This window comes from Liolophura sinensis, chromosome 8 (assembly GCF_032854445.1).
Source record: "Liolophura sinensis isolate JHLJ2023 chromosome 8, CUHK_Ljap_v2, whole genome shotgun sequence".
NCBI lineage: Eukaryota > Metazoa > Mollusca > Polyplacophora > Chitonida > Chitonidae > Liolophura > Liolophura sinensis.
In genome coordinates, this window is record NC_088302.1 from 52,168,854 (window position 1) to 52,192,737 (window position 23,884).

Genomic DNA, 23,884 nt, shown 5'->3' on the forward strand with positions numbered 1-23,884 from the left:
ACTGGAAGCATTCAACATCTCTCTTTGGCGATGACGGTTTTTCCCAAGACCGGTCATTATTGACAGACTTCTGTTTACATGACATCTCCTTGATTAATTTCTCCAAGGCTGAAATTCTCTTTCCCAAATCGGTATTATCTGCACTTGGTACCGCTGTAATTTCTCTCACATGTCGTCTACGTGGAATCTCGTCTCTGCGCTGAGCTTCTATCTTCCAGTATCCTTCAATCTCCAGAGCCAAAGTAATCGCTTGCTGTAAGGTACTGGGCTTTCCTTGCTGTACTAGCATCCTCATTTCGTAATCTTCAATGGCGTCAATAAAGTGGATCTTGGCAAGCCTTTCCTGGTGACAAGACGACATCCCTGGGTAAGCTAACGTTGACAGCTTCAAAATGGCTTGACCTAATTCTCGAAGGCCCTCTTTGTCTCTGCGACGTCTGCCCCTCAGTTCAGCCAGATACAGTTCAGCTTGATCTCGTCGACCAAAACGGTTTCCCAGAACTTCTACAAGATAATCAAAGTTCATTTGTTCATCATCAGTAAGTGTGCAGGCCAGTTGTCGAGCAGACCCTTTTAAATGTGTAAAGAGATAATCTGCTTGTTCTCTCTTCGTCCAACAGTTGACTCGGGAAATGGTATTAAATATTTTCAGGTACTCTTCCCAAGACGTTTCCCCGTTGTAAATTTCTGGTCTTAGTTGACGACGACTTGTATTTCTAGGCACATAAGCAGCGTCGCCAGATGCATACTCATGTGGAGATGATCTCGGAGCCTCATCATGGTCTCTGGTGTCCTCTCTCTGTGGTACTCGAAACGAAACTTCTTCATCGCTCCCGTCTGTTTCAACTGTCCTGTCTTCCTCCATTGTGAATAAGTTGCAGGTCCCTGACAACTGAACTTCAAATGAATCCCACCGCTGCCACCAAGTTGTAGCGATTTGTTTTTATATATATATCTTCTTAACGATACAGATATCCCAGTTCCAAATCACACCATTTACTACAGGGGAAATCACAATATTGGTAGCGTGAAGCACCCAGTGTCGAACTCTGGAACAATATCAGTATACTGCTGGAGACGTTCGCTACTATGGATTCTTTTGAATGTCAGCTCGGTCAGTCCGTGTCATTCAGTAGTATGTTTGGGAAAATCACTAGTTAGCTCTGAACTTTGAATAACCAAGAAAAGTCCGAATTTTAAGTTTCAACAAACAGCAGCAACAGTTTTATTAAAATAGAGTGACAGGAGTATGTTGATATATATATAGGTAAAAGTGCCAGTACTGTGTACACGCACAACATCTGTACTTCGGATGGTTCAGATAACTGTGTTAGGGATATCTCAGGGAGGTATTAAACCTAGTACTGCTGTGATAGTGGTATGTCCTACTGGTGTCATATAGACAATATGTCAGCCATGTGTGGGGACATTATCCGTAAATAATACTTTCAGGTCTTCTCTGGGAGTAACAGTTCCAGAATTGGTCCAGTAACAACTTGGGAAAACGAGTTTCAAATTCTGGGACTCGGTGTCTCACTGTGCCGAAACTGGGAATCCCAGTCCCACGATTGCTCAGGGGCACTTATGCACAAATTCTCCCAGTATAAATGTTTCAGCTCATACTTGGGAATTATAAAATTTTGGTCCAGAAAATCCCAGTGACAAACTATTGAGATATACTGTCTCAATCATGGTTGGGAATATCAGTCTCACAGCCTGGGAAAGTCAGTCCCACAGCCTGGGAACACTTGTGTCACAATTTGGAACTAGCAGTCCCACTGTCTCTAGGTATGCTCTAAAGCTGAAATCCCACTTCAGTGCTGACAACTTATCTAGCTACCACTTTACACTGCTTATATACATGTAAAATACCTGCCTTAGAAAGCTAACTAGGTGGAAATTTAGATGTTAACACGACGGTGGTCCGAGATCATCTGGGACTAAAAGTGGGAATTTGCCCAGTATTTATAGTCTACGCTCATAAATATTCATGAGTACCAAGGATGGTACTCAGAGCACTGATTGGCTAATACCAAAGTAACAACATCTGTGTATAGAAATACTATACATGTACATGCGTATCTAATGTCTTTCTTTTTCTTAATAATGGAAAGATGAACAATAACTTGTAGGTAGAAAGGAGATGAGCCTGTGGAGTGAAACTATTTACTTTCGCAAATACAAGTTAATGCCCCTTTTGAAACTCTTCACTATGAGTTTAACACTAAAGGATGTCGTAAAGTAGACAACCTCGTCTAGCGGCAGTTCACCGTGAACGACGATCGTGCGCGGCGAAGCAACAACAACAACCACAAAAAATGATTTAGTGTCTTAAACTTGGTATAAAGGATGTTTTATGCCAAAATCATGCCACAGTCAGTGAGTACTAATGTTGTTTTAACTGGAAAGATGCCGTACGTGGTTTGTTACAGCAAAAATATGTCCAAAAGTAATGGAAACTCTACTCGAAGTTGTCACTTCAAAATATTAACAATGGCGGATGTTTCGCCAAACTTAAGGTCGCTAAAAAAAAACTGTTGTTTGCAACCTAGTCAAACAATATCTGATCACCAAGCTTGGAGAGAAACTCCTTCAACATGTCAGTGTATTATACGTGAAATATGGTGTTCTAATTAAGTCATCAAGTGTTAAAATTCTTCCGTTGGAAGGGACAGGGGTCCAGGGAAACTGTGTCCTTCAAAAGTTATATTAAGGCGCCAAAATCAACTTGCTCTCATGAGTCCCCAAAATATCCTGTCTCTATATGTTACAAAAAAAAAATATATATATTTCAAAATATTCCACAAAAATTCTAATTTAATTTAAGGACATGTCTAACCCATAAAAATTTACATTCTACCGGTAAAACCTGTGTCTACGTTATGGACAAGGCAGAAAATTAACCCCTAACCTACCATGCAATTATATGAAATAATATACTGTCTCTAGCAAAATCGCCACAATATGCACAAGGGATCTTTCTCGATTTTATTCCTGATACAGGTATAATTCATCAATATCAAATCTAAAACACACAACAGTAATACCAGGTGTGAACCATGAACCTGATACAGATATAATTCATCAATATCAAATCTAAAACACACAACAGTAATATCAGGTGTGAACCATGAACCTGATGTTTCTGATTTCATCTGCACTGAGAACACAATGTTGCCTTCAGACGTATTGGTCCACCGCATTCTATATAGACCATCAGAGATTTGGCTGGCTTTTTCCTGTGTCAATATTGACTAAAATATCTGGATCTTGCTGGGCAGTAAGGAAATCTTGAGGTGTTATCTTTAGAAGATAACTGCAGATACGTTCTGCTGGCCATGTTTAGTTGTTAAGAACACACCCCCTTCCTGACGCATGCCCACCAGAACTGACATCCACCTTGAACAGACTACCAGTATTACTGTAATTCAACCTTTTCGCATGTTTGCAACATGTTTCTAAAGGCATTATTCTGTGTTGACTGATAAAATTATACTTTTAGTGAAGCTCTGACACTGGGCACTCCAACCGATGCAGTTTTGTCTCCAAAATCAATTTAGAAATGTCCATAAATTGCAAATGAAAGTTGCTCTTTCATGTGCATGAAGGTTGAGGAATTCAGGTTCTGTATTTACACATCACCACTTGTGTAGATAAGTTTGAAGGATCTCTGGTGATAGTCTACACCACAGTAGAATTGAGTCACCAACGTGGCTCCTCAAGTGTAAAGACAGCTGATCAATACAAGTGTAAACATCTTTCTGTAGTTACTGATGAAGTGCTTTATCCCTCTGCCAATGAGGGTATATTTTTGCTGGCAATTTTCTGTCTGTCTCTCCATCTCTCTGCAATTTTACAGAAAAAGTTATGCAGGGATTTGGATGAAATTTTGCGAACAGGCTGTCTTTGGTGAAGGGCCAATCCAGCAAGTTTTGGTGGTGATCTGAATCAGTGATTCTTCGTTACTGACAGACAGGACATAAATGCAGAGTATTGTCCTTTTGTCTGTCAAGCGAGACATTATACATTTACCTTTGGCAGAGGTCTGTGGTCTCAAATGAAAATGTTTTTACCAGATGTGCGCCTGTTTTGGCTACAGGTATCATAAAGATGACTAACAGGTTTACATGTCTGCATAAATTAAAGGTCCTTCCAAAACTTTAAAGTTCACTTAAATCATCTCTATGACAAGACCATAATAAGATAGGTCTGGCACTATTTGTCAACCATCTAATGGCGGTGCTAGGAATAGTAGCATATTACTAGTGATTTCCATTCCATTCCACCAAGAGCTTAGAGAGGCACTGGACATGAACATACACTGTATAATAAATGTGAAGCCGGTGTGCGGGGCTTGCCACATTAACCACTTTTCTGAGCTGGGAGTTGTCAGGCATACCTGTGAGTGTAGGAGTTACCTGTAATCAGTGAGTGGCATTATTCCCCACTCAGCCTTTTATCTGAGCACAGGTACACAAGCAATGTTTGGTGGTTGATAAGGCTAAGATACAAAGAGGGTCTACCCCCAGAGAGCCTAACAGTACTGTGAAGTGTGAAGTACCTGTTATCATCAAACCCCAATCACCTGTCTGCTACCCACATATGGGGCTTTCACAGGAAAACTGTTTGAACACTGGGCAACGCAAACCCCCTCAGACAGGTCAGCCCACCACTAGGGTATCAATCACGCTGATTCCTTCACACACCTGATATTTAATGGCACCGGACCTGAAGCCAACATCACTTAGACACAAAGACTGCATCTGTAAACCGTCTGACCAGTGTTCAGGTAACGTCAATTCTTTTCCTTTCTGTCTAGGTTACACTTACCTACAGAGCTACAATTGTTATTTAAATATGATAGTAAGAGGAATGTCCTGTACACTGGAGTCTGAATTTGTCTGTTTGCAGGGAAGAAGAAGAAGACCTCTGTGCAGTACTCCATCACTAACACCTGAGTTCTGATAGTTGGAGAAGTATACACAGGAGAAAAAGCACACTGGCAGAAACAGGTGATCATCATGTGACACGAAAAAGAGAAGCACTAATGAAGTGAATGTTTAGAGTAATTCTTCAGAGGAAGAGGATATGCGGAAAAACTCTGAAGACCTGTGTTTTCATGACGTCTAACTGATGTATTGGGTAAGAATTAATGGTGTGTGACTTTAAATTCTTTCTCATCACAACAATCCACATTAATACCTTAATGCATTAATGAATATGTGCCATGGTAGAACATCCATAGCTACAGTTGACATTAGTAATAAGATACCACACAGGACATCCTCCTAACCATGTGTGACATAAACTCCAGTGATATAGACTTCAGCCAGGCCGACAAGGCCTCAGTAGAATCTGCTATTAAATGGCTACACTTCTGCAAGACAGTGCACGTGAAGAGGTGTGACCTGACCCAACTGACACCGCCCCTGTCTAACCTGTCCTTACTGCTGAGCCAGGCCACATACGAGGACTGTATGTCGCCGCATGAGCTCACCATCTACTGTGTGTCTGTCATTCTCAGTGTGCTTATCCTGGCTGCTAACTCTGTCATCTTACTGGTGATCCGACTTAACCAGAAGCTCCATACCATCACAAACATCGCCATGGTCAGCCTCGCCATGTCCGACCTCCTCACAGGCCTCACCTTCATGTACTCCGCTATCTGGAATCTCCTTACCATGTCGGCTGGGTATCAGTTTGACTTCTACAAGATCCAGTACTACATCAGCATGCGTAGTAACTACTATCTCGTCCTCATGTTTGACGGACCAGGACTACTTTTTACCTGCCTGTTGTCCTCTGTGCTCAGTCTTGTTACCATAGCAACTGAAAGGTACGTGGCAATATTCTATCCTTACAAGTACCCACATCTTTTGACCAAACAGAGGATGTTTTTTGTGGTGGGTGTTGTCTGGGTTATCTCCCTAACAGTAGGCATTCTCCCTCTATGTGGCTGGAACAACTACAGTGGAGGTTACATGCTCGTGGATGTCATGTCTTATGATTACTTGGTCCTCTGGAGCACTATCTGTTTCCTCAGTGCTTTTGTCATCTTGTGCATTTATATTCGCATCTTCTTCGTCGCCCGGAAACACACACGTCAAATTGAGGCTGGCATTGGTACGATAAGTGCCACGTTTAGCACCAGCCACAGTGGGAACTCTCCAGCTGACAGCAGGGGGGATTCCGTCACAAGGCAGATTGCCACGACGATTAATGCCGTCAATGTGCGCCCACGCCACTCGTCCATCAAAGCTGTGAAAACCATCGCTATAATCCTGGGAAGTTTCTACATCTGCTGGATTCCGTTCCTCATCTACCTGTTGGTTGTACGTCACCTGGAGGACAATGTCATCATTTTCTGCTTGGCCGTAGTGACAGAGTTTAACTCACTGTTCAATCCTTTGGTTTATGGACTTAGAAACAAAGACATGAGGACAGGTATTGCAGCACTGCTAACCTGCTCCCATTGTGTCAAGAGATGAACAGTGAAATGAATGTCACCAAAAAAATGAAAGTGTCTGCTCTTAAAATATCCCAGCAATTCACTACATATGCAGACTACAAAACTGTGAAACTGGAAAAGTCGCTATAATGACTTTTTCATGATGTATGTGCTCCTATTATGACGCATATGATTCTACGTATTCCTCTTGTTAAGTAACATAATTCTAGCATAATTCCCCAGATATGTCGGTCTTTGTGCACATATTTGCTGAAAATTGTTGTCTACAACCACGGAGAATTTTGTACGGCATTAGCCAGGATTTAACATAACCACACCTGAACACTACTTGTACTTAAATCCTGTATATCTTAAAAGAAACAAATGAAGTAGTGCTAGCTGGATTTCTGAGGGCATAACATCACAATACTACTGTGATACAGTGCTGATGAGGAGATGCACCAGGCCCTGTTGCAACATTACTGTAATACAGAGTGCTGATGAGGAGACTGGCTTGGCCCTGTTACAGTACTACTGTAATACAGAGTCCTGATGAGGAAACTCACCTGGCCCTGTTACAGTACCACTGTAATACAGAGTGCTGATGAGGAAACTCACCAGGGCCTGTTACCGTACTACTGTAATACAGAGTGCTGATGAGGAGACTGGCTTGGCCCTGTTACAGTACTACTGTAATACAGAGTGCTGATGAGGAAACTCACCTGGTCCTGTTACAGTACCACTGTAATACAGAGTGCTGATGAGGAAACTCACCAGGGCCTGTTACAGTACTACTGTAATAGAGAAAGCTGGCCTGGAGACTTACCAGTGCCTGTTCCATCTGCAGACAGAAGAGAATGCCATTGCCGACCTCTTGGAAACACTGGAACACCTCAGTCCTCAGATCTGGGTACTGGATCATGTCATTGAGCTGAGCGTGGTAATACCCCAGTACCCCTAAGACACACAACAAAGTCATTAGGTGAAAGAAAACAAATGGGCTGTATAGGGAGCCAGCATGCTGTATGTCAGCCATATGACAAACTTCTTCATGCAAAGGTCTGATGAATTAGATACAAAATAAGGCAAATAAAAGTGTAGTGTAAGTCTGCTAGTGGTTAACAGGGCACTGTTAAAAAATTTGTAAATAATTTTATTACTTCACTGGTGTCTATAATGAAATATTCAAAAATGTTTTACTTTAATGTACAGCAGTTACAGTTGCAGGAAACCAACAAATCACAAAATATATGTAAAAACTGTATGGATTTTATTGTGCATTACTGGATAAAAGTCAAAAACAAGAGAAAAAAAATATACAAATAAATTTACTTAGGTAAACTTGACAGACTTATGCGTGCAAGAGACCAGACAATTTACATGTAAGAAAGAGAATGACTAAAAAGGTTTATCAAACTGTTCGTTGACTAGCACGGCACATTTTGGCTAGTATAATCTTCATAAGAGATACACGGTCTTCTCACCTGGTGAGCCGTAGTCAAACCTGAGCAGTTTACTCTTTGATGGCATCACCTTCATCAGTGTCTTCACATACTGTAATGTGGTCCCTTGTACCTGAGGGGTAATAAAGTGCTAAGTAAGAGCAACACCTTACCACATTTCACACAGCATTGTTACCATAATCTGTTGACCTTTCCAACCAGTTAAGCAGCACTCATGATCGAAATGCTTAAGGGAAAGTTGACAGGGTCAGAGGCTGTAGGGGAATCTGATCAGATCAGTTTAATAGCGCACCGTGGGTGGTTGATGGTTCTCACCCACATGACTAAAGACAATATAGAACTTTGGCACGTGTGAACTGGCCAGCAATATGCAAGCATACACCCTTGCCAGTGAAGGGGCAGCGTAGGCTTTGAGTGGTCAGTCTGTGTCAACACGCAATGCAAAAATGTAGGCCCCTTCGCTCAGGTGATTTCCTGAGCCACACTGTCTTTTGTGTACTATCATTTGTTTACCACAGGCAATGACAGACGCCAAACTGTTTAATAGCCTATTATACAACTTACTTCATGATATAAGCTCACGTGTAAGAGTTTGTGCAACACACATGCAGGTACCTTGATTGTTCTCAATAACATGTGAGCTGATGCAAGGTGAGGTGAAATTAGTTGTCTGTTGCATGTAATCCGATCTACCCTTCATAATCAGTCCAACTTAAGCATTTTTTTTTTCAGTAGGTAGAACACAACATTGTTAAAAATGAGCCACTGCCATGATTCGCCTTTAAAAACAGAAATTAGAAACGTCTGGAGATTGCTCTCGTCTACCAGCTCAATATAAGTTTACTGCTGCAAAGACATGGCAATTGGCTGTCACAATAATGTGAGAACGAGGTCTGAATATGTGTTAGTTTAGGAAACCATGAGTATGGTCAGGGTTTCGGACATGAAATGGCTGGAACATAGAAAACCTCTAAAATGCGATAACAAAACACCACGTTCGTGAGGAAAACTCCTCCTTGTATTTTACGGGAGGTTAACGACAGTTACTTGTCAGTCAGGCCTTTATTGCTGAAATACTGCTGAAATACATTTGCATGCTGATTTTTTACATAAATTTATGGGACTGTGAACACATAACTCTGATCCCCACATAATGCATTCACCCATGCAGTATAGATGACAGCTGGAGAAGCAGTCGTCAACTTGCCAGTTTGACAAGAACATGCTATGAAACAGTTTCGGAATTTACAGATTCATGAATTAAAAATAAAGGTGTTTTCTGGAATTCTTCACCCCTGTATCCACCGGATTACTTTCATCTTGACCAAGTACGTGCACCGCACTCCCGTGGCGATGTTTGTCTAGTCGTGGAGGCAAAAAAACAATCACCCACCCCACCATTGCAGCACCATTTTAAGCTTTGATCATTTGCAGTAAATGTGGCAAATTTCACGGCCTGACACACAGCAGTGGCTTGATGACTGCTGGTCAAAAAGGTCAACAGATTATGGTATGCTACATTTCTGTGGTCTATTAACCAATGAGAAGACAGAGTTCTGAGAAATGTCCTTAAGCCACAGCCACTGAAGTTATCCAATATTACCTCCAAACAATGAAGAACCAAGAGACCAACTTGCCAAACATGGCCGCTCTCAAGTATTTGTATCTTGAGTGTGCTCAGTGTACTATTACTTGCTTACAAGAAATCATATAAAGTCATAACTATGATCAACATAAACCTTAAAAATTTCGATTTGAGAGTCAACATGTATTGAGAGTTTCTTTTCCTTTAATGCCATAATCAAGGAGCTTTTTCACTTACAGAACTGTGGTCACATTAATGGGTGGAGGAAACCAGTGTTTACATTGTAAATCACTGTAAAACCCATCAACCAGTATACCTGACAAATCCTGCTTCCACACATTTCTTTGATCTGTCAGTTTTTGTATTGCTTCAGTCAACGTAGACATTATGATCTCAAGAGCACTTCACAAATGTGTTCTTGTCAAATCTGAGGGATTGTGCTGCAGATTTGCCAGGCTTTTCAAAATGTTCAAAAACAATCTCAAGCACCTTACCTAGCTCACAGCAGTGCTCTTGCTCAACCAAGGAATTGTGTGGCTCGGCTTACCAGGTTTTTGAAAATCTTAAAAAGATCTCGAACACTTTACACAGCTCACATCAGTGTGCTTGTCCAATCATGAGTATTGTGTGGCTAGACTTACCTAGCCTAACTCACACCTGTGTTCTTGTTCAATCATGAGTATTGTGTGGCTAGACTTACCTAACCCCACTCACACCTGTGTTCTTGTCCAATCATGAGTATTGTGCGGCTAGACTTACCTAACCCCACTCACACCAGTGTTGCTGCTCGACCATGATGGGTACTGTGTGGCCAAACTTACCAGGCTTTTGACTATCTTGAGAAGCTCCTCAATGACAACGGCTATGCCCTGATAGCCCAGAAGTCTGCAGATAGCTCTGAAGTGAGGCTGGCCCACAAAACCACTGTACAGAGAGTAGATGTTTCCATACGAGTATGTCAGGGCCTGGGGGGCAAAAACAAACAGGTTCTATACATCCATTTTCTAACTGAAGACAGAAAATAAATTTTCAATAAATCTGTTTTTTTATTTGATTTCTGTTTTACGCTGTTCTCAAGAATATTTCACTTATATGACGGCAAAATGTCTTAAATGTTCACCTCACAGTATCAATTCAAGGACTTCATGTGCTTCTGAATGTGAATTTTTCCATACCAAACTTTATGTGAAATACAGAATATGTAAGTCAGGAAGAAAGTCTTGTATACCTTTGTCCCCCACAGGTAATGGTATGACACCCCAGGGATTTTGTCCCTCTGTATGGGCTGAGCAAATGACATCCTCGTTTTCACAAACCTACAAACAAATTTCATTTATGTCATTAATATTAAGAGGTTTTATCACTGAGACAACAGTTTCATTTTAATCCGGGTAACTTTACACCCAACAAAAATTTTAGAATATTATTCTGACAAATTCATAACTGTGCAAAACATGGATAAATTTAGCATTTGAGTGAAGTATTAGAAATATAAGCTCATGTAAGTCTACATATTGTCTTTGTATTGCCCTAAGACTTACAGGAAGGTTTTTTCTCTTTTGAGCCATATGCCTGTCCTTACATCTACATAGTTATACTAAGAGCTATCAACCTTATCAACATAAGCCTGAACATGATAAACGCTGATTGTATACAACTCTCCTACACATAGCAGAACTGTGAGGGTAACACCAGACACACAAAATTTCTTCTTCTAGAATACAGACCTGTTAGTGGCAGCATTGTAGCAGTAGTTTGGTAAGAAGTCGTAGTTGACCTCCCAGAAGACATGCAGAGTTATCCGCCCATAGGGAGCAGACACATTGTGATTTGCCTCCTTGAACATGGCATCAAAGTCATTGAGGGTGAGGTACTGACTCAGCAGTTTGTGAGCCAGACGACAACACTCAATCAGACCTTCCAGTTCCTGAAACAGAATCAATCAATAGCATACACAAACAACTAATAACTATGTACTCTGATTGGTGCTTCAGGCAATACTAAAGATATTTCACCTACACAACTTAGGATAGGTTCATGGTCTGTGTGAAGAATACTTTGACAGGCCTTCTGACATACATGAATTTATTTATTTATTTATTTGATTGGTGTTTTACGCCGTACTCAAGAATATTTCACTTATACGACGGCGGCCAGTGTTATGGTGGGTGGAAACTGGGCAGAGCCCGGGGGAAACCCAAGACCGGAGGGGAAGCCAGCATGAGCTGGACTTGAACTCACAAAGACTGCATTGGTGAGAGACTGCTGGGTCATTGCGCTGCGCTAGTGCGCTAACCAACTGAGCCACAGAGGCCACGACATACATGTAAATCATCAACCAAAGCAGCTGGGTCTGAATTTGAACACACAACATCCGATATGTACTTTACCACTGAACCAACCAAGTTCATTAACATTAGACATTAAAAGGAGCAACATATGGACAACTTGAATCCAGTCCCATAGTTATCATAAAACACACTAACTACAGAATCCCAAAACTGCGGGTGTATACAACCAAAAGCCACATTACCACAATGCCAGTAAGATCTCCCCCCTCAAACCGGGCGATGGCCACATCCAGGGATCTCTGCAGGGCCGCATTGATTCTCTGACCCAGGAGACGGTTCAGATCAATGGAACGACCAAGTATCTGTAACACATGTGGTGTATTCATAGTAAATACATTTACAAAGGCTGAAGTCAATAAAATGTTAAAGTATCTGTAAGATTGATTCACATTACACACTGTACTCCAGGATATTTCACTGAAACAGTAGTCTGTTGGCTGAGCAGGGGAAACCATAGTGCCTGAACTTTGGCAACTACACAATGTAAGTGATAATCTTCCCCACCTGCATGCAAGAGTTTAACACACTTACCTGTACATGGCGTTGTTTGAGCAGTGTCTGGTAGCGGTTTGTATTTGGGTACGTTATCACCATTCCAAAGTTGGCACACTCTGCTCGGAATCTCTTGTCCAACATTATGCTGAGGAAAGAAAAGACAAATGACTGATTACAATGCTGTCCCTGCCTTTTCTCAACCTTTCAGTTCATTAAATTGCAACTTAAGATGCCATTTCTGCAATTTTGCATGTGTACGGGGGTACAATTTCTGCTTTGTCTAAATTAAGTACTGTGATCTTGTTGTATATTCAGATCATGTATGTGTGTATGAGCAACTGTTTAAAATCATGTCATTAACCGATGTGTGAGATGGATAAGACAGTATCTCCAAAGGTTGTTAGCTCACCTTAGCAAAACCAGTTAACATATTTTTATTATTCATTTAATTAACTGGTGTGAAAAAATCTTCCCCAAAGGTTAAAGACTAAACCTCATGACCTGGCCATTGCTACCCGCAACATGCAGTCTTATGAAAGGTAAGCTACCTCAGCTATATAACAGTTTAAATGTTTTAGACCATATAAGCCACAACAGGACACTAATCTATCCATTAATCTATTCATTTCAAAAAATGTCCTCTCAACAGAACAATGTGAAAATTCTTACCTTCCTGCCAGGTGTTTGTAATAAGCAAAGATCTGGTCACTGAGTTTGTAGACAAATTGGTCAAAACACAGGTTGACCTCAGCCTCTACCTCATCATACAGGAACTGTTTACGGAATTTGGTGAGGGCAAAATGGGCACTGTCATTGTACAAGTCCAGAGGGTAGAGGATGTACCTGACACGTACAAACAGTTGGCGAACAATTTTAAATTGTGGAAAATCAACATTACCAGACAGTATTAAGTTAGAATATGATCAGCTGGTTCCCTGTAGTACAACTTTGGACTGATGATGAAATAGTGTGGAAGGTACCAAAACTTGTGTTGCTGTGACCTATGGAGATGTGAGTGAATTATCTCCATTGATGACACAGAATTAAATTAAGCAAAAAAAATAACCACCTTTTCAAAACCCTTCACAACGTGAATGTCTTTATCTGATTTTAGAGTGGTGAATTCAAGATACATTTAATTATCTTCAAGTAAAAAATTATGTAAGACACTATAAAAGTCTGAAATGCTCTGCCTATGCTCTGCCTGGTACTTTATTTATTTATTTAATTGATGTTTTACACCATATTCAAGAATATTTCCACTCGTACGATGAGGCCAGCATTATGATGGAAGGAAACTGGACGCAGCCTGGGGGAAACCCACGACCATCTGTATGCTGACCTTCCCACATGACTGGAGAAGAAGCCAGCATGAGTTGGACTTGAACTCATAGGGACAGCATTTATGAGTTGCTGCTGTGCTGGCATGCTAACCCCAAGTCCTTGGAGGACCCAACTGGTACTCATAGTTCTATCAAAATAAAATAGAGCTGAGAAGACTCACTCCATCATTGAAGGCTCTCTAGTCTCCAGTATATGATCAGTTAGGATCCAAGGCATTGACATCTCAATAGGAAACTGCAAAGTGAAAGTAAAAGCAGAATGGTTGAATGTCTGATCTATCTCTAACATCTGATTTCCCAACATCAAGCCACAATTGAAGACATGAGAACCTGGGTTTCAATCAAACCACTTCACTCAAACTATGAAATCAAAGAGTACCTGTCCTGAACTTCACTTGAAGAGCCTGATTAATGATTTGAGACAAGAGTGAACTGCTTTTTACCTCATGCAGTCTATAAGGGTTCATCATGGCTTGGAAGCTACATATCTTATATATGTGAGCACCTCATGCATAACTCATTTATTATTTCACATTTTCAAGCATGTCAAGAAATAAATCTATAACCAATGTAAATGAACAGATGAGTTGTTTAACTTAGAAGCACTGTACCTGAATCCTACTGCCCATGCTCATCTCCAGGAAGAACTCTCTGTACCACAGCTGAGAGAGGTCACAACATCGCTGAAGGGCCTCTGAAATAACATAAACATCACCACATTACAAACAACATAAACATCACCACATTATCAACAACATAAACATCACCACATCACAAACAACACAAACATCTCCACATTACCACAACACAAACATCGCCACATTACAAACAACATAAACATCACCACATCACAAACGACATAAACATCAACACATTACAAATGACATAAACATCACCACATTACAAATGATATAAACATCACCACATTACAAACAACATAAACATCACCAAATTACAAACAGCATAAATATCACCTCATTACAAACAACATAAACATCACCACATAACAGACAACATAAACATCACCAAATTACAAACAGCATAAATATCACCTCATTACAAACACCATAAACACCACCGCATAACAGACAACATAAACATCACCAAATTACAAACAGCATAAATATCACCTCATTACAAACAACATAACCATCACCGCATAACAGACAACATAAACATCACCAAATTACAAACAGCATAAATATCACCTCATCACAAACAACATAAACATCACCACATAACAGACAACATAAACATCACCAAATTACAAACAGCATAAATATCACCTCATTACAAACAGCATAAACATCACCGCATAACATAAACATCAATTCATTATCACTACATAGGCATCACCATACTACCACGACACAAACAACAGTTACATATTAAAGCGAAAAGCCAAATAATACTTTATGTTGTCCTTTTTTTTTTTTTTTGCAAAAATGAATTGCATTTAGCAACCCTTAGCAGTTATATGTATGCTTCAAATTATAAAAACTCTCAAATATTTCATATTTATGTTTGTCAGGTTATACATGGAAGAAGACTATATGCCTGATCTTCCATGTACCTGACAAACAAAACCAGAGCCACACCTCAGATAGTGGGATAGAATGAATGCAAAAATCCATATAGAAGTTTCTGAAATTTAATTGGCTCAAGGACTAAGGATATTAGATATTTATAAATGCAAAATAATTTGTGACATAGGTATAAAGAGACATATATGGTGGTTACATACCATTCAGGTTGAGCATGTATGACCAGAAGAATGACATTTTGTGGAAGTTGTCAATGGCTGAGAGATGATGCAGATCTATGTCCTTCCTCATTGTCTTTTTCCTCGCACCTCCGTCATGTATCAGGGATTCCAACATCGTCCTCACCATGTACAGCTGGTGAAACAGACAACACTCTTACACAGTAAGCAGTAAATTCTCAATCTAGTCAGGCAGTCTAGTAAGTCTAGTACTTAGGGTCCAACTGTTCAAAGTAGTATCATTACCCGGTTTACAAGGTTAATCCTTTGAGCACAAGACATTTACCGGAAACTTGTCAACTGCTCCTTTAATAACAAGTAGAATTAAATATGGTATACTTGGGACCTAGATCATGCCTGTTCACAGACTTCTGTTTAGTGAACTTAGACCTACATTAAACAGTCATGTTCATTACATAACACAGTTTTGAAAAGATGGCTCAAAGTGCAGTTACTGGCTTCTTACAGCAAGCAAAAAAATTTGTCCTGACAGCATTGAAGAAAAGGACATTTGTACCTGGGTGCTTGATGGCCCTACATTCCTGCGAGGGACCTTGATGAAGAACCCATCATCTGGGTCTTTCTTGCCCTTCAGAACTGGGTCGTCCTGTGGCTCAACTCCCCGCAGCCAATCAGCACATGTGTCTCTTACTGACATGATGATCCTGATACAAAATACCCCACAAAATGGTTTAGTCCAGGTACACCATTAAAACTGTTTTACACACACAATTCAGGTGCAATGTAACTACATGTGTGATTTTATTCATCCGTGACAAGACATGAAACATTTATTCGTCATTTAGTTTCAACTGAGAATAATGTCAGTGGAGTCAGTTGAATCTACTACAGAGTGAATCATAATTAGCACCACAATAAAGCTAGAGTCAAATCAATAAATGGAACAGTGAGTGTGCACTACTATACATGATTTAAGAGAGAAATCCTAAAAAAACATGCTCTGGATGTTGCTTTAACAAAGAGTAAAATACAAGAGGACTACTTGTGAAACAGTCCAACCAACTCACAGCACTGCAAAGATTGCATACTGTCTAAACTTACCGAACTAAATTGTTTATCTACCTTAAGAGTTTCCACATTTGTTTGTTTGGAGTTTAATGAGTTCCTCTGAGTACACACTGCTGAACTTACACTTTCATGACATCACTTCTCTTCTTGATCGACTTTCTCAGAGGGTCCCTTAACGCCAGCTGAACAAAGTCCTGTAACTCTGCATAGATGTGGCGCCGAATAGCATCCATAAACACAGATTCCATGCAAGATATCAGGAGTTGTAGCCCTTTAATCATGGCAATCACCTCGATTATAGCGAACTTTTCCTCACTGTTGTAATTGTACCTTGTAGACTAAAGAAAGAAAAGATAACAGAATCATCAATTTGTGTTATGTACGTATTTTCGATCCATATATCATCATCAAACTAGCCAAATTGGCTAACAAAGGAGAACTTGGGTGAAAATTATTTGACTTCATCTGTGTGACAAATCATTCAGATAAATAAATAAGAAATTTCAGATATTTATTATTTATTCATCCCAAACATTTAAAAAAGTAAAGTAGCATGTCAAATTTTAAGAATTCCCAAAAGACATGATTGACATTATTATCTACTGAATACTGAAGCCAAAAAAAAAACAATCACAAACCAAAACCAACAAAAAAACAATAAAACATGAGCTTCAGTTACCCGTTCATACTCCTCTGCGTCCGCTGGACAGTTCTGATTCTGATGAGGGTCCGTAGGGTGAAGCAGTTTCCAGGAATACTGAAATAGTTGTATAATGGTTTTACTGAGCTGGGATCCATATACTTGCACTTATTTACATACCATGCACATGACCACCTAATCAAGATTTACCATAAAATGTGTCCCACTTATCAGTTACATAAATGATACTCTTCTAATTTCAAAAGTCATAGAAACTTTCTAAACTTCTTTTGCCAACTATGGGCTACATTTTCTATTAAATAATGGAATACATACACTCAAACATAAATCAATGCCTATTTTAAAATTTTAAGTCTAACCTGTAGCTTTATCATGAATTCAGTTGCAGCATATAAACCAGAAAAAAAGAACTGATACCTTGTCGTTCATTTCCTGACATACCACCACTGTGGCCATAACTACATTGCTTATGTTGTGACATGCATCATACAAGAGACCGCATGAAACATCTAACAAACATAACATAGCTTACCAGCTCCATGACTTGTTGTGTCCAGGCAGACAGAAGCTGCATACCTCGCAGGGCTAAATCATACAGCTCTTTGTTCTCCGCATCTGATCTCAGACTCTCTCGGTTTGTTGTAATAGCCTGTCAATACAAAGGACAATCCATGTCTCGGAGGATGCACCATGTCAACGTACCACCCGAACTCAAGTGAAGAGGATGACAGGTAAAACATCAACGAGGATTAAAACTAAGGTCTGACTGGAGGGTGTATTATCTAGATGACAGATATATTATCAGTTATACGATAATTTAGGATGAAAACAAAAAACACACAGCCATGCAAAACATCGGCTCATAAATCACTCTAGTCGACTTGACTTCTTCCAATGTTTTGTAACTGAGAAAGCCACTTTAATTATTCACCCATGTCTGTACAATGATACCCACTCATCTGTCAATGGGGTATGCCAAATTCACTCTGGACACATGTCCTTCATGGATTCGTTGCCTTTTTCTTTTGCGCAGAGCTGGCCGCATGCAATGACTGTCTATTCTTTACTGACTATTACCATCTTTACATCTTACACTCCATTTTACCATGAATTGCTATATTAATGAATAATTACATCAAGCGATGTAGACCAACCATAAAATCAACCAATCATGACTGCTGGGCAATACCTTCAATTCTTCAACAAATATTGCCACTGAAACAACAGCTTCTCACCCAATGTCTGCCACAGTCAGTGATGGATAAGCAAAGATGACGTAAGTGTGTCGCCTCATAGAGGCTTGTATCTAGCCAACATCTTGTGGTTCCAAAATTACACATGGTAGGAAGTGCAACCGCTAAGTAGTACAGTCATTTTACCTCATTGCTGTGCCTGGCTAGCTGACTGATGTATCTGACATGGTCTTCTCGTATCCTCACCAGGTCCTGTAGGAGATTAGACTGGGGACTGGGCACATGTGAGGTACAGCACTGCCATTTAGAGGCGTCAAAGTTAGCCCCATTACGTATATACTGGAACGGGGCAATCTGCATATCCCCATAAAGGGGGACAACCTCTAATTGCTGAAAAATTGAAGAATATAAATATTTGTTTAGGTTTGTTTGCCCACAACAATGTTATTGTTCATCTTTTTACAACAAAATCAACACATACATATAGCTTGCAATTTTGTAAATTTGTTCTTATACTGACCATCAATATTTATACATTTCAGTTCAAGCAACCATATCCGACTTTCTGTCTACATCCAACACCAAATGTTTTCAAAGATTCTTTTCACTGATTCTTCATTAGAGTTACTATGAACCGTAACACGTTTAATCAAAACTAAGAAGGACATTAAGAGAACTCTCTTTAAGAGAACCTGGAGATATGGACGAACAGTAAGAAACCTGCCAATGCTAATGAGTAAGTGCGTGCTTGGGATTTAATGTCATACTCAAAATTTTTCTGTTACATGACGACGAAGGAGTGCATGTAATGCGCCTCCTTCTTACAGGACGTATTTCCAACGCTCTTTTATCCAGTACTGCTTCACTGAGGTGACTTACTAAATGCAAGCAAGCCGCCCCCCTCCCCCCTCCCAACCCCAAAGCTATTATACTGATATGGGTCAACCAGTCGTTGCACTATCTCCTTACTGCAGGTTTCCTTGACGTTACAACTTCCTCTTTCAAGGTCTTAAGCATGACCTGACCCAGGACTGACCCTGGATCTACCATCCCCGAAGCAGACGCTCTACAAAGCTATCTGGGATGGTGCTAATACCAATGATGCACACGTACCTATATGCAGGAACATGTATTTATGTCATGGTTAATGGCTGATACATGTATACATGTATTCATAAACAGAAATGTCCACTTACCTTCAAGATTTTATCTATTCTGGAGATATTGACTTTCTTCCTGGCATCCATCTTGTAGATGCTGGTGTCCTTGTTATCCATCAGGAACAGACCAAATGCTATCACCTGAAACACACATACACATAGACTCCAGTTCTTCCTTCTCTTCACTCAACTGGTACTCTCTTACACTGACACGGGCTGAAACGGGGTTTTGTAATTTACAGAACCATGCCAATCTCCCAAATATAAAGCATCAGGGGCTGCTTGCACAAAGGAATCGTAAGCCTAAGATAACTGTAAATCTCGATCAACACTGACACCTGACACCCTCTTGCACGAAGGGATTGTAAGCTATGATACATGTAGTTGTAAGTTACCATCAAAAATTACAATCGGGTTGACCCTGTTGTAAATGCTTACAATCGTCCCAAAATTAATGTTAAGTACACATACCTGCCTTAGATAGACTGTTAGTCAGTACTTTTCCTCTTGGTTTGTTAAAATGTGCAATGAAATTGTCTTAAAAAGATGTTACGAACATCTTTTCACATGTTGTTGTTGCCAACTGCTGAATCATTATGATGTAGAACTCTTTTGAAAATGAAGGCAAGAAAAATTTTTGACCTGTACATTGTCCATTTACTCAGGCCACCTTTATGTGCAAGTCAAATCTGGTATATGACCGCAATTGTAACTTCTAAAAATTACAATCCCCTTACAATTTCTTTGTGTAAGGGGCGTAAATTATTTTTACAATCAACTGTAAACTCAACTGTAGGGTCTACAATTGATTGTAGCGAGCGGGCTCTAATCATCTTTAGAAAAAAGAATTAGCTTGATATAATAAATCTACTATCTTTGGTTCTTTGTGCAGGGCTTTTTGGAAATGAATATGTACAGAAAGTATGTATTTCTCTGTAGGGTACATGAAGGTCCTGTTACAGTATCATATACATGTAGGTTTCCCCCTCACCTTGACCAGCATGTATTTCTCTGTAGGGTACAAGAAGGTCCTGTTCTCATACATGTTGACACAGGTGTGGATGACCTCAGCCAGCAGATCTTCAAACTGTGGGATCTGCATCAGTGTGCTCTTCAGCTCATCTCGTATCTTGTTGTGAGTGGCCAGGAACATGGAGAGGTTTTGAGACTCCTGCAGAGCCTGGGGGTCTGTCATCACCTTCAGGAACTGGGCAGCCCTGAGGACATACAGTCACAGGTGGATAACAACGAATAAACACAGGTTTATATCTAGGGTAAAAAGAGTGGTCCAGATTTATACTGATGCTGAAGACATTTTCACTTTCATTGGATATGATGGCGGTGTAAGTTTATGATTGGGGGAGAAAATGAATGAAACTGTTTAGCTTATCTCTTGCAGTTAATTAGATTTCTATTAAATTACTTTTTTTTCACTGATACAGGTCAACCAGTTGTTGCACTATTCCCTTAACACTGAACGCCAAGCAAAGGAAGCTGCAACTTCCTCTTTTAAGGTCTTAGGTGTGACCCAACCCAGTTTTGACCCTGGATCTACCGCCTCCCAGGGTGGATGCTCTCTTCTTAGGTGAACTTCATCTACTAACAATTTCACAGGGTACTATTAGGAGATCAACATGTTGTTAAACCCAAGGGTTGATTCTCTTAACACCAGTTATTATTCTAAAGTGTCCAGACCTGATGATTGATAGTAGGCCTATGCCAGGTTCCTTATGTATACTAATGCTAGATCGTACTGGTCAGTGTACTTGACTGGACTTTTAACATGTTGTAGCGGATATCTTTTGAGCCGATTGTTTTCAATTTGTTTGTCACAGGCATTGTGCTTACTTGGGAATTGATTTACCAGCATCCTGGGCCTACAGCCATGCCATACCTTCTGTATGCAGCGTAGTCATTCCTCACACTTGACCTCATGTTCTTCAATTCGTCCAGCTCAGCAAACATGTTGATAAATTTTCCCAGGGTGAGGAGGTAGGCCTCTGACACAAAGTCATTCCTGCGTTCTCTATGACACAGGCGCCGTACTTCATCACAAAATCTGTCTGTCGCTCTTCTCTAGATAACATAAAAAGCTCAGTGTTAGACACAAAACCTGCATTCCCAGCATACACATAGAACAGTTACTACAGACTTTGGTCTTAACTGCCTTCAATGAAACAGAATAGATTTTTCTCAAGTACAGTGAACAGTATTGATTTTTTGTTCTGGTAATGTTCAATAAAAATTGAGAAAAAAAGGTCATTCTTAGTAAAAGGTAATCATGTTGAAATAATGTGATCTTCACAAGTTACCAAAAAAAAAAATAAAGAAAAGCTACTATATTTCCAACTTCGTTATCCAAAGGAGAAAAACACACTGCAGAAAAGAACCAGATGTATTAATACTCTTCCAAAGGATGTATTTTGACAAGGAAAGTGAATATTTTCGCTCCTGTGACTAAAATGCTCATAGCCAAGTTTTTTCCTGCCCAAAACCTATGTAACAGCTGACAACTGATCATACTTTCTAATGCCATGTGTGCAGCAGATAGGCAAGACTACAAAAACTATCATTATATCATTGAAATGGGTATTCAAACTGAAATACATGTACCTGTTTCAGCTTAAGCACATGTAGTGTTTCACCTTTCAAAGTAACACTGTACAGGAGCATGTTTACGAACCTGTTGTAAAGCTACTTAAAGCACAAATACCGTGGTAACACATATGTTCATTATATAAACTGCCACTGACTTTAAAAATGTAAAACAATCATCAGATAACCATTGACGACTTACATGGAAATACATGAAGCTCTTGAGCTTGGACACAGAGGGGTTAAGCACCTCCACTATCTTCTGATAAATCTCTGCCCTGTTGGGCTGCTCGTTACTTTTCACCTGCAAACAAAAAAATTGATGACATTCCAGATGTGTTACAAAGCATTATCACATATACATATACAAGAACACTTATACATGCAAGTATATACTTCAACATACCAAGGCGATATAAGTCATAATCTTTCATTCCTTCCAACATACAATATATTGTAATTTAACCCACATGTATCATGACTCAGTTATAACATGAAGTACAAAATTAAAATTATAGTCAGAAAAGCAGAACATATGACATCAATCAAATACATAACTGTTTGTACTTCCACATAAACTGGCCATCAATTTGCATGCTAGTACTGGAGATCATCATACGAAGAGTTGATTGGGACAAGTAACATCAGACTAGAATCTTAGACATGACACTGGACACCTACCTGAGGCAAGGCTCTGGAGCAGCATCTCCAGGTATACAGCATGACTGCGTACTCTTGGCCTTCCTCCAGCAGCAAATTCTACACAAACCAGAAACGTTTCTAGTTTACTACACATGCACTGACAGCTCCCACATTCCCTCTTCATGAGGATACATACAATGTATGTTGTATACAGAATTCAAATAAATGAACTCATTATAACAGTTTTGCTATGAAGAAAAAAAAATTGCTCTGATGTCAGCAATTGGTTTAATATGAGTAAATCCAGGGCTTAATATTAACATAATGGTGAAGACCAATTAAACTGTTATAAACACCACCAGAAGGGCCTCTGACAACTTTATCTTGAAATAGCTCTCCACACCTTCACACATCTGTCTTTATTTTTCATTACATAGAATCAAGTCAAATCCATGGACAATATATTTGCATTCATGAACTGTATGTTGATACTTTAAAGCACAATGATACTGTTGCAACCGTCAACAGTTTCAACTTTTCCTCACCACAAATTTCGAAGAAAAATGATTCTATGTGGTCAAATCTGAGAGTGTATACCATACTTCACATGTAGTTTAGCTGATTTTTTTTTTGCAAAGTGTGTCCCATGATTCCTTGTGTCTGGTTGTGATGCCTTGGTAATGGGACACAGCAGGCAGCAGTGGCGTAGGGCAGTGTGCCCACAGGATTGTGCATACATGTGGCAAAACCAATAAACACGCTCATGCTTCGGTGAGCAACAAAATGTTAGCAATGGTACCATCTCTACATATCCTCTACCAGAATGCATGTTTCACATATGGTCTGCGAGAGTATATCGTGCCAACACAAGCGAAATGAGGTTAGACGGCAGAACAAAAATAAAAAGGCCTACACTGACAAGTGTACAGGTCTTTCGAAACATCACCGAACAACAAATATGTATCAAGCCTAAAGATAATAAATATCCATATTTGTTTTAAATGCTAATTTATAATATAAATAAAACACTTCACTCCTCCGACTTACTGCGATTAGGTTCTGCTTTACAGGTTTGTTCGTTGGAGTAAAAAAATTCATTTTCACGTAATTTGCTTTTATCACAGCTTGTGATCACATCTTAGAGGTGTAGGCCTTGA

At 39.8% G+C, this 23,884-nt stretch overlaps 2 protein-coding genes across 3 annotated transcripts in view; one reads left to right on the forward strand and one right to left on the reverse strand.

Annotated features, from left to right (window-relative positions):
* Positions 1-23,884, reverse strand: part of LOC135472532 (cytoplasmic FMR1-interacting protein 2-like) — a 41,397-nt gene that overhangs the window by 11,197 nt on the left and 6,316 nt on the right. For both annotated transcript variants that reach the window (XM_064752077.1, XM_064752078.1), the window contains exons 3-23: positions 22,767-22,844; positions 22,288-22,389; positions 21,385-21,566; positions 20,482-20,707; positions 19,527-19,631; positions 18,517-18,720; positions 17,670-17,786; positions 17,156-17,233; positions 16,600-16,814; positions 15,965-16,112; positions 15,430-15,583; positions 14,297-14,379; positions 13,847-13,920; positions 13,012-13,185; positions 12,379-12,487; positions 12,030-12,149; positions 11,224-11,423; positions 10,725-10,812; positions 10,318-10,461; positions 7,933-8,023; positions 7,275-7,405 (exon numbers count right to left, since the gene is read on the reverse strand). In XM_064752077.1, coding sequence (XP_064608147.1) covers positions 7,275-7,405; positions 7,933-8,023; positions 10,318-10,461; positions 10,725-10,812; positions 11,224-11,423; positions 12,030-12,149; positions 12,379-12,487; positions 13,012-13,185; positions 13,847-13,920; positions 14,297-14,379; positions 15,430-15,583; positions 15,965-16,112; positions 16,600-16,814; positions 17,156-17,233; positions 17,670-17,786; positions 18,517-18,720; positions 19,527-19,631; positions 20,482-20,707; positions 21,385-21,566; positions 22,288-22,389; positions 22,767-22,844 — 2,823 coding nt within the window. The remainder of the gene's footprint in view (positions 1-7,274; positions 7,406-7,932; positions 8,024-10,317; positions 10,462-10,724; positions 10,813-11,223; positions 11,424-12,029; positions 12,150-12,378; positions 12,488-13,011; positions 13,186-13,846; positions 13,921-14,296; positions 14,380-15,429; positions 15,584-15,964; positions 16,113-16,599; positions 16,815-17,155; positions 17,234-17,669; positions 17,787-18,516; positions 18,721-19,526; positions 19,632-20,481; positions 20,708-21,384; positions 21,567-22,287; positions 22,390-22,766; positions 22,845-23,884) is intronic.
* On the forward strand, positions 4,603-6,488 carry LOC135472327 (adenosine receptor A2b-like). The gene is made up of 2 exons (XM_064751788.1): positions 4,603-4,677; positions 5,280-6,488. The coding sequence occupies exons 1-2, from the start codon at positions 4,603-4,605 to the stop codon at positions 6,486-6,488; spliced, it is 1,284 nt and encodes a 427-aa protein (XP_064607858.1).